At 36.7% G+C, this 14,247-nt stretch overlaps 1 protein-coding gene across 4 annotated transcripts in view; it reads right to left on the bottom strand.

Moving 5' to 3' along the window:
• LOC104596082 (transcription factor jumonji (jmjC) domain-containing protein) overlaps positions 1-14,247 on the bottom strand; it is a 122,490-nt gene that overhangs the window by 46,601 nt on the left and 61,642 nt on the right. For all 4 annotated transcript variants that reach the window (XM_088895608.1, XM_010257101.3, XM_010257104.3 and 1 more), the window contains 9 exons: positions 10,377-10,435; positions 10,148-10,279; positions 9,899-10,058; positions 9,486-9,821; positions 3,748-3,930; positions 3,558-3,619; positions 2,142-2,220; positions 1,150-1,299; positions 894-1,024 (listed from right to left, as the gene is read on the bottom strand). In XM_088895608.1, the coding sequence (XP_088751734.1) occupies positions 894-1,024; positions 1,150-1,299; positions 2,142-2,220; positions 3,558-3,619; positions 3,748-3,930; positions 9,486-9,821; positions 9,899-10,058; positions 10,148-10,279; positions 10,377-10,435 (1,292 nt within the window). The remainder of the gene's footprint in view (positions 1-893; positions 1,025-1,149; positions 1,300-2,141; positions 2,221-3,557; positions 3,620-3,747; positions 3,931-9,485; positions 9,822-9,898; positions 10,059-10,147; positions 10,280-10,376; positions 10,436-14,247) is intronic.

Here is a 14,247-nt window from a genome sequence, read left to right as displayed (position 1 = left end):
ATGAATATAGTACAAGGTACAAGAAATTACTGGGATGCCCCTGATTAGTGATGGGACACCCAGATGACTTAAATCATTAAACAGGATTAGGCCCATTAACACAAGCCCAGTTACAAGATAAGTTAAACATAAGAATGGGCTAATAAGAACTCTTATCAGCCGAACATCACTCTAACATTCTAACAAAAACTACTAGGCTGAGGTATTCGGCCACTTCTTTCAGCACGAAAAAAAATATTTATTTTCTGTTCACACCACTACTGACAACCCAGAAATATTAGTCACCATTACAGCACCACAACAACTCAAGCAACCACACACAAACCCTCTTGAAATTGTTCAGTAGAGGGTAAACACCACAAACACCACCACATGACTAGGGCTGTCACACATGGTGACAGCAGTATTAGACTGATATCCTAGGGCTGCCGCACCTTCCTAACACTTGTAATAGGGATTGCGGCAGTCCCAAAAAAAATAAATAAACAGGTGCCGCACTTATCAGATTCGCAGCTCAGAGAAGAAGAAAAAAGGAGAGAGAACTTGAAGTCGCAGGCTTCTTCTCCTTCGTTTATGGCTCTGGTTCCATGTTTTAACAGCTGTGTTTCAGCAGTTCAAACCAGTAGAGAAAGAAGAAGAAGAAGAAGAAGAAGAAGAAGAAGAAGAAGAAGAAGAAGAAGAGTTGAACCTGATAGCCAAACCCTATCAGTCAACCATAATGTAGATTAGTCTCTAATTAGCTGTACAATGATTAAACTGCCCCCACTTAAGTATGGGACAGGAAGTCTATATTAGAACTGCCACATAAACACATAACTTAACTGAATAAAATGACTAATCTACCCTTATTTGGCTAGCTCTAATAGTAACTAAAAAAAAGCCAAGTACCCTACCAGTCTTTGCATGTTACACAAGCAATTGATTCTTCTTTTACATCACTGCAGCAGCATGCACAAAAAGCTTTCTCTTCACAATTCTTTGAATTTCCATAAATGTACAGAGATCCATCCAGTGTATGCTTGATCTGCAGAGTAATAAAATTACCTATCAAAGGATCTCTGGAGAAGTAATAAATGTTATGTTTCTTTTCTTGAACAAGAATAGCATATCAAGGCTACAAAGTACATTAAAGATAAGTTAAACCCGCACCTTAATAAGAGCATTTAGCAATGGATTTACACCATAAACTAAAGGTCCAATGATGTTCTTGCAACGAAGAAACCAATTTTCAACTTTGTTGATTTCAGATGCCACCAGATCTAGTTCTGGACAACTAAAGGCATTGGACTCCCCAAGTTCCTGAAATGGAATGATACAATTATGTATAGCCAACTTAAGGAACTGACTTCTCCATATCATAACCTAATTTGCTATCATAAAAGTATTTTGAATTTGCTAAATATATGGCATATCATGCAGATGCAGGGATTTCAAGAAACATAGTTAGCTCTGTTGTCTACAAGTTAAAACTGCTATTGAAGTTGCAGCTCCACAGTTGTGCCCAGACTTCAAGATGATCCAATAAAATTTGATCCATCAGCATGCAAAGCCATTGGGCTTCACAAACGTACATCCAACACCCATCTCTCCAAGTGGATCTACATCCATTAAACACTCCTCAGTCACTTTTGAAGATGAAAGACGTCTCAGATAATAAAATTATTAGAAAACTTCCTCCACATGTATTTCTGGTTGCTGGTTTGTTCCTACAGCCAACCAACCTTATAACTCATCTAGAGTTGGCTGACTGCCTTCAATCCATCCAATCAAGCAGCTCTGTAGAAAAGTTTCTCTCTCTGCTACTCCCTCTTCAAAAACCACTACTCTGTTGCCTGCTCCTGCCACCTGTACAGCTGCTTGACAACAGTCATTGATCCCACAGACCACTGTTGGGTTCACCACTGGTATCTTATCTAGTGATGACTTGAACAGTGTTCACAAAACAACTTCTTCCAATAACCTCTTTTATATTTAATGCATTGCCATTGAAGAAGAAATCTTTATGACTTAAAAAACAAATAATTTCTAAGAGGTATTTTAAGGCAAAGAAGCATGGATGATTATCAATAGAAAAGATGAAGGATCTTTAACCCATGACATAAGAAATCAAATTTAACCAGGCACAGCACACGTCGCATTACCTTGAGTTGTACTAATACAGACCAAGACTGTTCCCCAAATTTAGAGTTGAAAAATGCATGCACCTGCTCCTGCCAGGACCTGTGTTTGCAGTATCAATGCGATAAATAACAACAGAAAGCATTTGGTAGTTGGATGAAATCAGACTATAACACAAAGTAAGCACCACAAGAATTAAATGTAAAGATTAGGAAATTATAAAAATATCCCAATATTCCATATTTTATAATTTAATTATTTTATCAAACTGAACATTTTAAAGAAAATTTGCTTCTCATTTCAACTAAGCCGTGTCACACCATATGAGGTCAGTTACATGAATCTTGTTCTGCCATTCCACTCAGTTTAGTGCCATATCCAATATTATGGCTGTACAGGATCCTATGTTTATAATTTAATCATTGGTTCATATAGTGGAAAACAATTTGAGGGTTTACAATTTAATAATCAATAGAGAGAGATGGAGGGTGTCACCCATAGAATTAGAGCAGGATGGAGTATGTGAAAACAGGAACTATGTGAGTTGAGTAAAATAACAAATAAGTAGACAGATTGCATTTGATGCAAATGTCCAAATGTAAGAGAGAGCCTCAGAGCAACCTCAAGCAAAAAAAATAAAATGTCTTCCAGTATTTTAGCTTTATACCATTGAGCTTTGACGTTTGAGTTCAGTTAAATAACAATTAATCAGACAGATTGCATTTGATGTGAATCTCCAAATAAAAGAGAGCCTCAAAGCAGCCTCAAGCAAAAAAAATAATGAAGCTCTCATCCTTGGAGTGGTTATTAACTTATTATCATGCGGGCTAAGGTGGCATGCTTCGGTGAAGCTCTCATCCTTGGAGTGGTCAGTGGAGAGTGGAAGGAACTCCAAAGTGATCATCTAGACACAATACAAAGGAGAGGGCCCTTGTTCTCTTCAATACCACATTGGAGAACGTATATTTTTTTAATAGCTCTTTCAAGTTGGTCACAAGGTCAGATAAACAGAACTGTTGATATTCATGCTAGATAAGCAGTAAACAGGGAAGACCTGCATTAGGGGACAGACATGTTGTAGCAATAACCGAAAAAGGGATGATTCAAAGATAAGCTGATGGGTTGAAATTGCGTTTCTCTTTTTATCAGTAACAAAAACCTTATTAAATAATACATTAAACCACAATTGCTAGATAAGCAATTCTGTTTCTTCTTTTATCCTGTGTTTCTTCATGTTTTAAAAAGTACATACAATATGTCAATATCTTTTGACAAGCAAAAAAGTTTTTGTGGCAAAAATGGTTGAAGTAAACCATATAAAAAATGCTATAGCTACCAATTAAATAATACTTCGTTAGAAAAATGGAAAATACAAATTACTCAAGAAACAAAAACATAAGAAAAGGAAGATAATTGCATCAAACCACTAGAGAACTCACTTGTGCTTCTCAATGGCATTTACTAGTCGAGCAGCCACGATAGGAAAAGGGACTTCAATCCTCTGTAATTTGCAGGTATCCATGCATAAATAATCTAAAACAGCATGAACAATAACCATATCCTGTACAATCTACTGTTTCCTTGGCAACTAAAATAAATAAACAAATAAGCCAAAGATATAATGAATACCTGAGTTTCTTCCAGAACTTCTTCAACATCACTCAATTTACATCTTCTCTGAGTAGAAGAGTGAGGAAAAACAGACAATGCTTCCCAAAGCCATCTAGCACCTTTTATCAATACACTCCCAAGACAGCTAGAGGCAAATGTTGCACAAAGGTTTTCTGAGTCCTTCATCAACCTCTCAACATCCTGTGAGACCAAATAGTGTAGTAGATATGTTATAGGCCATACCTTTCATAGCAAAACCACTGTTTTAAAACACGGAGGCATGATGTGAGGCGTTCCACTACCTAGAGGCGTGAGGCGTAATTCAGAACGCAAGAGGCATAAGCCTCCTAAACATAAGGAGGCTTAAGCCTCCTTAAGAGGAGGATGAAAAGGAAGGGGGGATCTCATTTTTTCTTTATTTTTAATAAAAATCTTTTATATTAAGAAGAATAAAGATGCATAACAGTAGTTCAAAGGGGGGGTACGCCTTCCCTTACTTTTCTTTCCTTTTCTCTTTTTTTCTTCTCTTTCCTTTCCTTTTCTTTCCCTTTCTTTTCTTTTCCTTTCCTTTCCTTTCCTTTCCTTTTTTTCTTTTTTCTTTTTTTTCTGTATTTTCATATCAGATGTGCATGAGGCGCAAGAGGCGTACGCCTCTAGCACACCTCATGAGAAAAGCGCAAGAGGCGCCTCGGAGGTGTCAGCGCCTCTGGCATACACCTCAGGGCGTTTCGGAAGCACCTCGCCTGGGCCTCCAGGCGTATGCCTCCCACACCTTTTAAAACACTGAGCAAAACTAAAAATATGAAGTAACTGGAAGGGGAAAAAAGTAGCTGAAAAAGATTCAAGAATCACATCATTATGTTAAAATCTGTTGCAAGCCAAGAGATTGGAATCACAAGTTCACAATGCACACATGCCAACAAACAAGCAAAAAGGATGTTAAGTTGATGCCAGTTCAGCACTTGATAGTATTCACTGATAAGTACATGCTTTGTAAAACTCCCAGGCTAAACATACACCTCACAAAGAAATAGCAACTCAACACAAAATTTGTGAAATCAACACCATGTCACTCAGCACAGGAGTAAATGTTTGATGACTAATGAGAGGAGACATATTACTCAGCAGATTTCACATAGATGAAAACTGTCAAGATGTGGAAGCAACGAATGGGAGAACATATGGCACGTGATGAGTAATAAAGTGTGGGATCAAGACCAAATGTTCTCTAAGTTATAATTCCATTTGATCTACTTTCATCCTCAGCTATGTGAAAACATGTAGAAAAATCATGAATTTTGTACAGTTAGGCAATTACTAATCCCTGATCCCACAATCACACACTTCCCTCAAGATTTTAGCAAGTTGTGCCAATCTAAGGGCCAGATAGAGGCCTACGAAAATCATTATTTCAAAGCCTCTTACTTTGCATTCAATAAGTTGTTGATATTTATTCAGAAGCCCTTGGATTAGGTTTAGAAATTAAGCTCTTGTATGTAGATGTTAGCAAAGTATTGTAAGAAAACCTTTTTCTTCATTATCTATTGTTTAAATCTCATTGAGGATTCAAAAATGAACGACACAGATCTGGGAATTGATGAGCATTGCGTGGCATCAGTGTAAGTAGTTGGAGGTTATAACAGAGCGATCATGGAAGATGAAAGGTTTATCCACTAATGCTTGGTCAGAAGCATTCCTTTTCATGTTTTAGTCGGAAGCATTCGATGTCCTTCGTCAGTGATGGAGGATTTTCAATTTCAATGGCTGTAAACTCTATCTAAAGAAGTGGACTCTGTTCATATGTGCTGTTCAGTCTCCAAAGGGATATGGTGATGGTGGGTGAGAATCTCCAGGATTCCAATGTATACTACTTAGTATTGAGCAACTTCAAGAAGATTGGCAATAAATTGGGTGGCATTATTGAAGCATGTGAGAACTAAGAATAGAGATTGGTGGACTCCGTGTGAGTCTTGGGTTGATTACGTTAGACCAATCAAGTTTTGGGCCCATTCACAAGCTGAGTGATTAGAGATCTGTTGTTGTATAGGACCCTCACCCAAGACAATGTCTAGGTGTATGTAAGCAATAATGCGCAAGTAGCAGGGTAAAAATATTCATTCAACACCAAACTGCACACAAAGTATAAAGCAAAACTAAGTGTACAACATTGGGCCTCACAAGAGAAGCTTCACCACAAATAACATCAGAAACAAAACCAAATGACAGCAACTGATTACATATTACAAATTAGCACCCAGTCCTGGGCATCCCCAATAGGTTTTCCAAGGTATTTGACATTGCCTTATCATCCAACAAAAAACCACTTGACAGTTACCCTCTACTTCCACATTCCATAAATCCTGCCTAGCCAACAACTTAAAATCCTGAACCAAGGCCAGAAGTTCAGCTCTTGAAGAATTCCCCCCACTCCTCAGCAGTGTTTTAAAAGCACAAGGGCCATTTTGCGCCCAAGGCACAAGTCACAGGTCAAGGTGCGCAACTTTTTGAAGCAAGGCGCAAAAATAAATAAATAAATAAATAAAAATTTCAAAAATGTGAAAAAAAATCAAAAAGATAAGCAAAATATTAATAACATTAAACACGTTATTAATTTAAAAATATAAAAAACTTAAATTTTAAAATAAATGCTTTAAAAAACCTATTATCTGAAATTAAAATCAATAAACATAACATGTAAAAGATATTTAAAATGAAAACTTAACAATAAAATCAAGCATAACATATAAAACATATTCAAGCATGTAAACTCTTAATCTCTTTATCTTTTTCCCCAATTTCATTACTTCAAATAACTAATGCAATGTTAAACATGCATTCCTGATTCTACAAGCCACCTTTGTACTAAGCCCCTTGAGGCAAGCCAAAAAAAGTCCATATCAAGTTCTTAAATTGTTAATCCCTATAAAAAAACGTTTTATAACTTTAAGTGTCTTTTAAAAATATCTTTTATTATGATAAATGAATGAGCAACATTAGAAAAAATGCACAGATTTTCAAAAGAAGCAAGCTGGGTTGAACTACAAGGCGCACCAGGCGCGCACCTTTTGAAAATGCTACACCTGGAACCTGCACAAGGTGCATACCCTAAAATGTGTCTTGCCTGTGTGCCTACGCACACCTGAGGTATGCCTTTAAAATCACTACTCTTGTGGGCCTCAGATTTCCAAGGCTACAACCGTCAAAGTTGAGCTTGAGCGTCTGTAAATCAGGAGGGGACCGATCAACTGTCCTATGTTGTCTTGTAACCTGAAACCCCATCACCACCTGCCACTCCCTAAGCAAATCATTGCTACAAATCACAGCCCAATGAGCTATCCTTACTTTTGTAAGTTCAAACATTTCCTCCACTTGTTTGCACTTTTCTTCAAAAATCCTTGCATTTCTTTCACACTATAAACCCCAAAGCACTGCTCTGCAAATGCATTGCCAAGCAATTTTTTGTCTGTGTAGGGCTTCCAAAAACATCTGTTTTAAATAGGTCTACTACTGCACCTGGCACCACCCAAGTTTTTCTGGACAACAGGAAGAAAAGTTGCCACAAACTAGAAGCATTGGAACAATGTTTTTTTTTTTTTTTTGAGAATATAGCATAGGAACAATTTAATAGTAGACAGTTACTATTTTCCACACTCTTCAAGCAAAGAACACACACATGAGGAGAGAGAGCTCAGTGTTTCCATTTCCTTTGGAGACCAATGTTTCCAACAAAAAAATACTTTACTTTAGGGGGAACCGGACTACACCATACCTCCTTAACCAGGAAAGGTTGAGATTCTGTAAGAGGATATAAGGATTTAAAAAAGGAGACACACGTAAAATAGTCACTGGTATTTGGCATTTCCCTATACCATGCTAGTGTTTTAAAAGCGTAAGGTGCAGCCGCAAAAAATAAAAAATAAAAAATAAAGCACAAGGGCCATTTTGCACCTAAGTCGAAAGGCAATGCACACGCCTTTTTGAAAAAAGGCATAAAAAATGCAAAATAAAAAATCTAAAAAATTTAAGAAAAAAATCAAAAATGCCAAAAAATCAAATAAAATGCAAAAAATTTAAAAAATGCAAATTATTAAAATATTAAAAAATATTAAATAAAAATATAAACTTAAATTTTAAAATAAATGCTTTAAAAAAAGCTATTATCTCAAATTAAAATACATAAACATAACATGTAAAGCATATTTAAAATGAAAATTTAAAAATAATATCAAGCATAACATATAAAACATATTCAAGCATGTAAACTCTTAATCTCTACATTTTTTCCCAATTGCATTACTTGAAATAGCTAATATGATCTTAAACACTATGCATTCTTTATTCTACGAGTTGCCTTTGTACCAAGCCCCTTGAGGAAATCCCAAGCAAATCTCCCCATATTTGCTAATGTTGCTCATTCATTCATCCTTACAGTGATAAAAACTTTCTTTTTTATGGGGACTAAGAATTTAAAACCCTAAAGTGGATTTGTTTGGGTTTGCCTCAAGGGACTTGATCGGGGGTCCAGGGGCAGAGCCCCAACCCAACTGCAAAACACAAAAAAAAAAAAAAACAGAAAAAAATGCACAGATTTTCAAAAGGTGCACGCTTGGGCTGAAGCGCAAGGCACACCAAGCAAGCGCCTTTAGAAAATACTCCACCTAGGGTCTAGGCGAGGCGCATACCCTAAAATGCGCCTAGGTGTGCCTTTTAAATCACTGCACCATGCATTGGTGTTTTCTGTTTTGGGGATGTACAAATTTTAAGTGAAATGTAGCTAAATCATATAATGTTATATAGACAAGGGTAAAAGGGCGTAAAAGGGCATCATAATAAATCAGTTTTCAATGTAGAGAATCCATAAAATGTGTTGAGGGATAACAAAACAGTAGTGGAAAGAAACATATTCACTATGGAAGGGATATCACTAGTACCCTTCATCATGGTACTTGTCACAAAAGAACCTCTTCTACTTCTCTCTCATTTTTGTAGACAAAATAGAGCATCATTTTTCTTTATGCCAAATCAGTGGATCTACACCTTCATTTCTTTTTTTTTTTTTCTATTCTCCCTAATCACTTCTCTTTGTCTTTCCAACTGGGGCATGCCCCCTATTGAGAACTTAAGAAGAATTCCAACAACTCTTTCATGAAAGCATATCAAAGACAAAAAGAAGAAAAAGCTTTTTGAAGCAGTCACTTGGTGAAGCTTCTTCAAATTGATTTCAGACAAATCAGTTCAAAGAGGTGTGATTCCAGGATTGGTCTATTTTGTCACCCAAGGTTGAATATAGAGAGGCTACAGGAAAAGTGCTGGCAGGTTAGGTTTCACTTATGTTGTTTTCCACTTCAACACAGAGGGCAATGGGTGTCAGCATAGAGACAAACTAGGTTGCACACTTCAAGGAACACATAGGAGAGGTGGATGAAGAGGGCGTTTCTTCAATGACAAGTTTATAAAACAAGACCCACTTCAAAGTTGGGGAAGTAGGATGATGGCTGCAAATTGCAGTGCTGTAGACCCAAAGGAGAAAGTTGAATAAAATACAGAGTTCACGGAAGGCTCAGGAAATGAAGAGAATTTTGTTAAAATATATGGAGTTCATTAACAAGAATGTACCTCGTTCACAAGAAGATAAGATATCAGAGGATAGACAAAGACCAAGTTCACAAGAAAACAAGATATCAGAAGCATCTCCTACCCCCACCCCTGGCCCCCTAAAGTATAAAAAATGGTATGCATGTCATGCAACTCCTTACCTCAAGCAAAGGGGCACCTGAACAGAAAGAGAAAGCCTTCAAGCACCATTGCAATATGCAAGAAGTATTTTGAAGTTTTGGAATCTCATAAAAGTCAAAGCCTAAGGACAAGCCAGCTGTCGTTGCAGATTTAATTCCAGTAAGCAGCTTTTCAATTTTGACAGTGAGATCATTGACAACTCCAATGTCAATATTCTGTGTGCTATATAAAGCTGTAGTACATTCTAGGAGAGTACAAGCATCATTCTGCCATGCCTCACAATCGTTCAAAAGGTTCAGAAGCATTGCTGGTTCTTGCAAATCTACCTTCAAGAATTTTGACTGAGCAACCAAATCCTGCAAAATATATAGTATATGTTTATACCATGTCCAATCTATTATAGCTTAGTAACTTCATTTAGAGAACTAAAAACCTTCAAAGCATCAACTTTCAGAGAAGAACTTGAAGCCTGTCCAGCAGAAAGGCTTGACAAGAGAAATGGCTGAGAATTCGATATCCAGGACTTGGCCATTGATAATGCATGCTCAATATCATTTAGAGAAGGAAGAATTGCAAATATAGTCCCTGATATCCTGAAATAGAACACAAATGATTAACAGAAGTAAAGAACATCAGTCACAAAACAAAATAGCATTAAATTGGAAGAACATCAGTCCAAAACCTTATGGCATCCTCGAACTCAGACATCTGGGCCTTGCTCCCAAGAATATGTTTAGACCTTTCTTCCCAAGAACTAGCTGCTGCAAGCACTCTGGATACATCAACAAATATGTTCTCATTGTCAATCTGCAGCCTGCAAAATAAGTCATATTCAAATATCAGGACCATTGGAGCAATGTGAAGACCATAAGTTACCCTGAATTATTGAGAGAAGGAAAAGAGCTACATACATAACAGCCTCCGCAATTACTTCCTCAATGAAGTCCAAAGGCATTTTAGTGGCACATGCCTGCATCAATATTTTGTGTTATAAGTGACACTCAATCATCCAAATTGCAAGAAGTTCTACAAGTGCACATTTATTTTCTTATATCCAGCATTAAAACTTGAAAGGTGTTTCAAAGTTACTCATAAATAAACATATCTATTATTGAGAAATTTCAATGTAACCATTACATATAGTGTGTTTAGATGAAGAGTTAGAGAATTGTCTTAGGTTTAGTACATCTCTTTGGCAATTGGATACAAAAAGAGAGGATATGAGCAGTAAGTATAGCATCATAAAGGAACCAAGCTTTGCGAAGCCACTCGGCTCACACTCACAATGAGTTTAAGGTGATGATATCAATCTTGGCTTGGCTAGCATAACTCAATCTTTTAATATTAAGCTTTCAAACCCAAATATAAAAACCCACACTCTGAGGACCATAGCACAAAAGAAGAAAATGGGAACAAATTTTAAGGTTAACATATACTTTCTTTGATGACAACCTAGGCAACATCTAGCCGAGTCATTGACAAGTAGAGTAACATCCCTACCAGCCTTCAAAACTTCTTCATATATTTCACAAGTTATCCATCACCAAGTCTATGATTAGCATCAATGGGAGTATCCGCTAGTTTCCCTAGCTTACTAGTATCTTGCAAGAGATCTGGATGTATTTCTGTTGAGAAATGAAGATACATTTTTGTGAAAGGGCAACTTCAATCCCAAGAAAATAACATAGGGTTTTGGATCCTTAAGAGGTGTGGCAAGAAACACTTTTACTTTCTGATTCTCAAAGTCCCAATTCCCTATAATAATTGTATCATAACATACACTATCAAGACCACAATCTTCTCCAAATCCCTCTTAACAAAAAGGGTATGATCTGACTGACATTGCTTGAACCCCCTCTGTTTAACAGCCAAATGGAACCTATTTAACCTGGCTCTAGGTGACTATTTTAATTCATAGAGATTTCTTTAACCTGCACAAATTGCCTCCATTTCCCTTTGCTTGGAATCCAGGGGCTGAACCATATACACTTCATCTTTCAAATCCCCGTTCAAAGAAGCATTTTTTATGTACTGTTGGAGCTCCCAATCTAAGTTAGCAGCTAATGATAGTAGAATCTGGATGGAGTTCATTTTGGCAATTGGAGCAAATGTCGTTACATAATCAACACCATACACCCATGCATACCCTTCTACTACTAACCCAGCCTTGTATCTCTCCACTATTCTATCAGCTTTGTGTTTCACCGTAAACAACCATTTACACGCCATCAATTCCTTGCCTTCAGGAAGATCCACCAACTCCTATGTATTATTTTTGTGGAGAGCACCAATTTCTTCTTTCATTGTGTTTGTCTATTTAGGGATTGTTAAAGCTTCTACAACACTCCTTGGGATAGAAATACTATCAATGGCAGACAAGAAAACAAGGAAAGAAGATGAAAAGAATTTATAGGACAAGAAGTGGAGGCAATGGGGTTAGTAGTACATGACCTGACACTCTATATGCAATAGGAATGTCAGGATCATCAATAGAATCATCATTAGCAATAGGATTAGGAATATCAATAGGAACGAGACTACTTGGCTAGGAAGGATTTGCATTAAGAGGATCCAATGATATTGATTGCACAGTTTTAGGTTACTCCACACTCTTTGAACTCTACCGATACAATGCCTCAAGAACACATGAAAGGGAGTAGGATCTAGGAAAGAAGTTGGACTTGTCGAACCTGCCTCTCCATACTATCCCCCCCACCCCACCCCAGAGGAGAGGTAGGAAAGAAGGGATTAGATTCAAAGGACATATCCATAGACACAAAATGTTTGTGTGAAACATGATCAAAACATTTATATCCCTTCTTGAAAGAAGAGTACCGAAGAAAGGCACAAGGAATAGCTTTGGGACCTAACTTACCACAAGTGGGAGGCACGTCATCAACAAAGCAACAACAACTAAAAATATGCAAGGGAATAGAAAACAAGGAAGATAGGGAAAAAAGGCTGATGTGGGGCCTTGTACTGCAACATCCAAGATGGCATACAATTAATAACATAAGCAACTGTTAATAGAGCATCTATCCAAAAACACTTGGGACATTCATATGCAACATCAAACCACGAGTAACTTCAAAAAGATGGTTCTTCATTCTACAACACCATTTTATCGTGGTGTTCTAGAACAAGAGCTTCAATGGACAGATCCATAAGAGGCAAAGAATTCATTAAGACCACCATGGAAGTACTCTTTACCATTGTCTGATAGAAAGATCTGAATCTCAACATGAGAATAAGTGAAAATCATGCGCTGAAAGTCCCTCGCAATTTTGGGTACTTTCTCTAGAGTGCATAGGATATATCCACATATACCTAGAATAATCAACAACGAAATTAATAAAGTATTTGTAGCCACACTCAGTGGGCAAAATTGTAGGTCCCTAAATATCAAAATGCACAATGTGCAAAGGAAATTGATCTTTTATAATTGAAGGGAAAGTTGTTCTACGATGCTTACCCAATTGACATGTTTGACACTATAAATTTGAAATAGAAACAAAGTTAAACAGCTCAGGAAACAAGACTTTAAAGAACTCAAAAGATAAATGACCAAGGTGATTATGCCAAAAGTAAACCTGACTCTCATTTAACTAATTCAACAGACTCATAGACTCAAACACTGCAAAACGAGCTTTATTCTCCAAAGTGTAAAGACCATCGACCCTACTTACTCCACCAATCATCCCCCCGAAGGTCAAATCCTAGAAAACACAAGAACAAAGAAAAGAGGTCACACAACAATTTAAAGATTGAGCAATACTGCTAATGGACAACAAATTAATAGGAAGTTTAGGAACATGAAGGGCATTAGAAAGTACAAGACCATGAAGAAGGGATACAAACCCTTGACTGGCAACAAGGAAGAAGGATCCATCTATCAAACTCATTTTATCCCTACTAGGGAAAAATTTATAAGACAAAAAAATTAGAATTACTGGTCATGTTAAAAACATAGATCCTAGGGTAGTTCCCTAGGTACCATAACCATAATTCTTAAATAATTATTCATGATTTTCATAAGAAAAGTATAAACTTCATATTAAAGTATAGAAAATCAAAATATTCATGAGAAGAAAAGGAAGAAGGAAAATAATATTCAAAAAATATAGGGGCTGAACCCTTATTTTTGTTATAGGAAAAGAAGAAAATAAAAAGTATTGGTAGTAGTAGTAGTAGTAGAAGAAGAAGAAGTAGAAGAAGAATATATGGCAGAGGAAAATGTGCTGATTAGATAAAATTTTTAGTTCTTCCTTATTGGTTCAGGTTTTTTAGTCTTTGAGGATTCAATACAGCATTTAGCAATGTTTGTGTTGATTAGACCCTAAAAAATAAGAAAATAATAAAAGAAATCAGTATATAAACACACAAAATGATTATTGTAGTTTAATATTGTCTATTTTATAATTATAATCTCAAAAGAGAATGAATAAAAAAAGTATTTAATAGTAGTAAGTAGAAAACTGTTAGGCGATTAGGCTAGGCGAGGCGAGCCTCAAAGGGCGCCTTGTTGCCTAGGTGTCGCCTTGACAACTATGCCTATTAAGACTTCCTTGAGAAGAAGTAACACTAGGAGATGCTAAATCCACAATAGACATTAGACAAGTAACCACACTGCTATTTTCCAAGAAAAGAAGGGCCCCAACCACAACAAGAGAACAGAACCAAGCTGTAACAGAAGAAAACTGAACCAAAAAACTGTCACGGGACAAGCTAAAGGAAAGGACAGCAGCTCTCCAGTCAAACTTCGCCAAACAGATCCAAAAAGGT

This window comes from Nelumbo nucifera, chromosome 1 (assembly GCF_055504915.1).
Source record: "Nelumbo nucifera cultivar China Antique chromosome 1, China Antique-T2T, whole genome shotgun sequence".
Lineage (NCBI taxonomy): Eukaryota > Viridiplantae > Streptophyta > Magnoliopsida > Proteales > Nelumbonaceae > Nelumbo > Nelumbo nucifera.
This window is presented reverse-complemented; position numbering and strand designations above follow the sequence as displayed.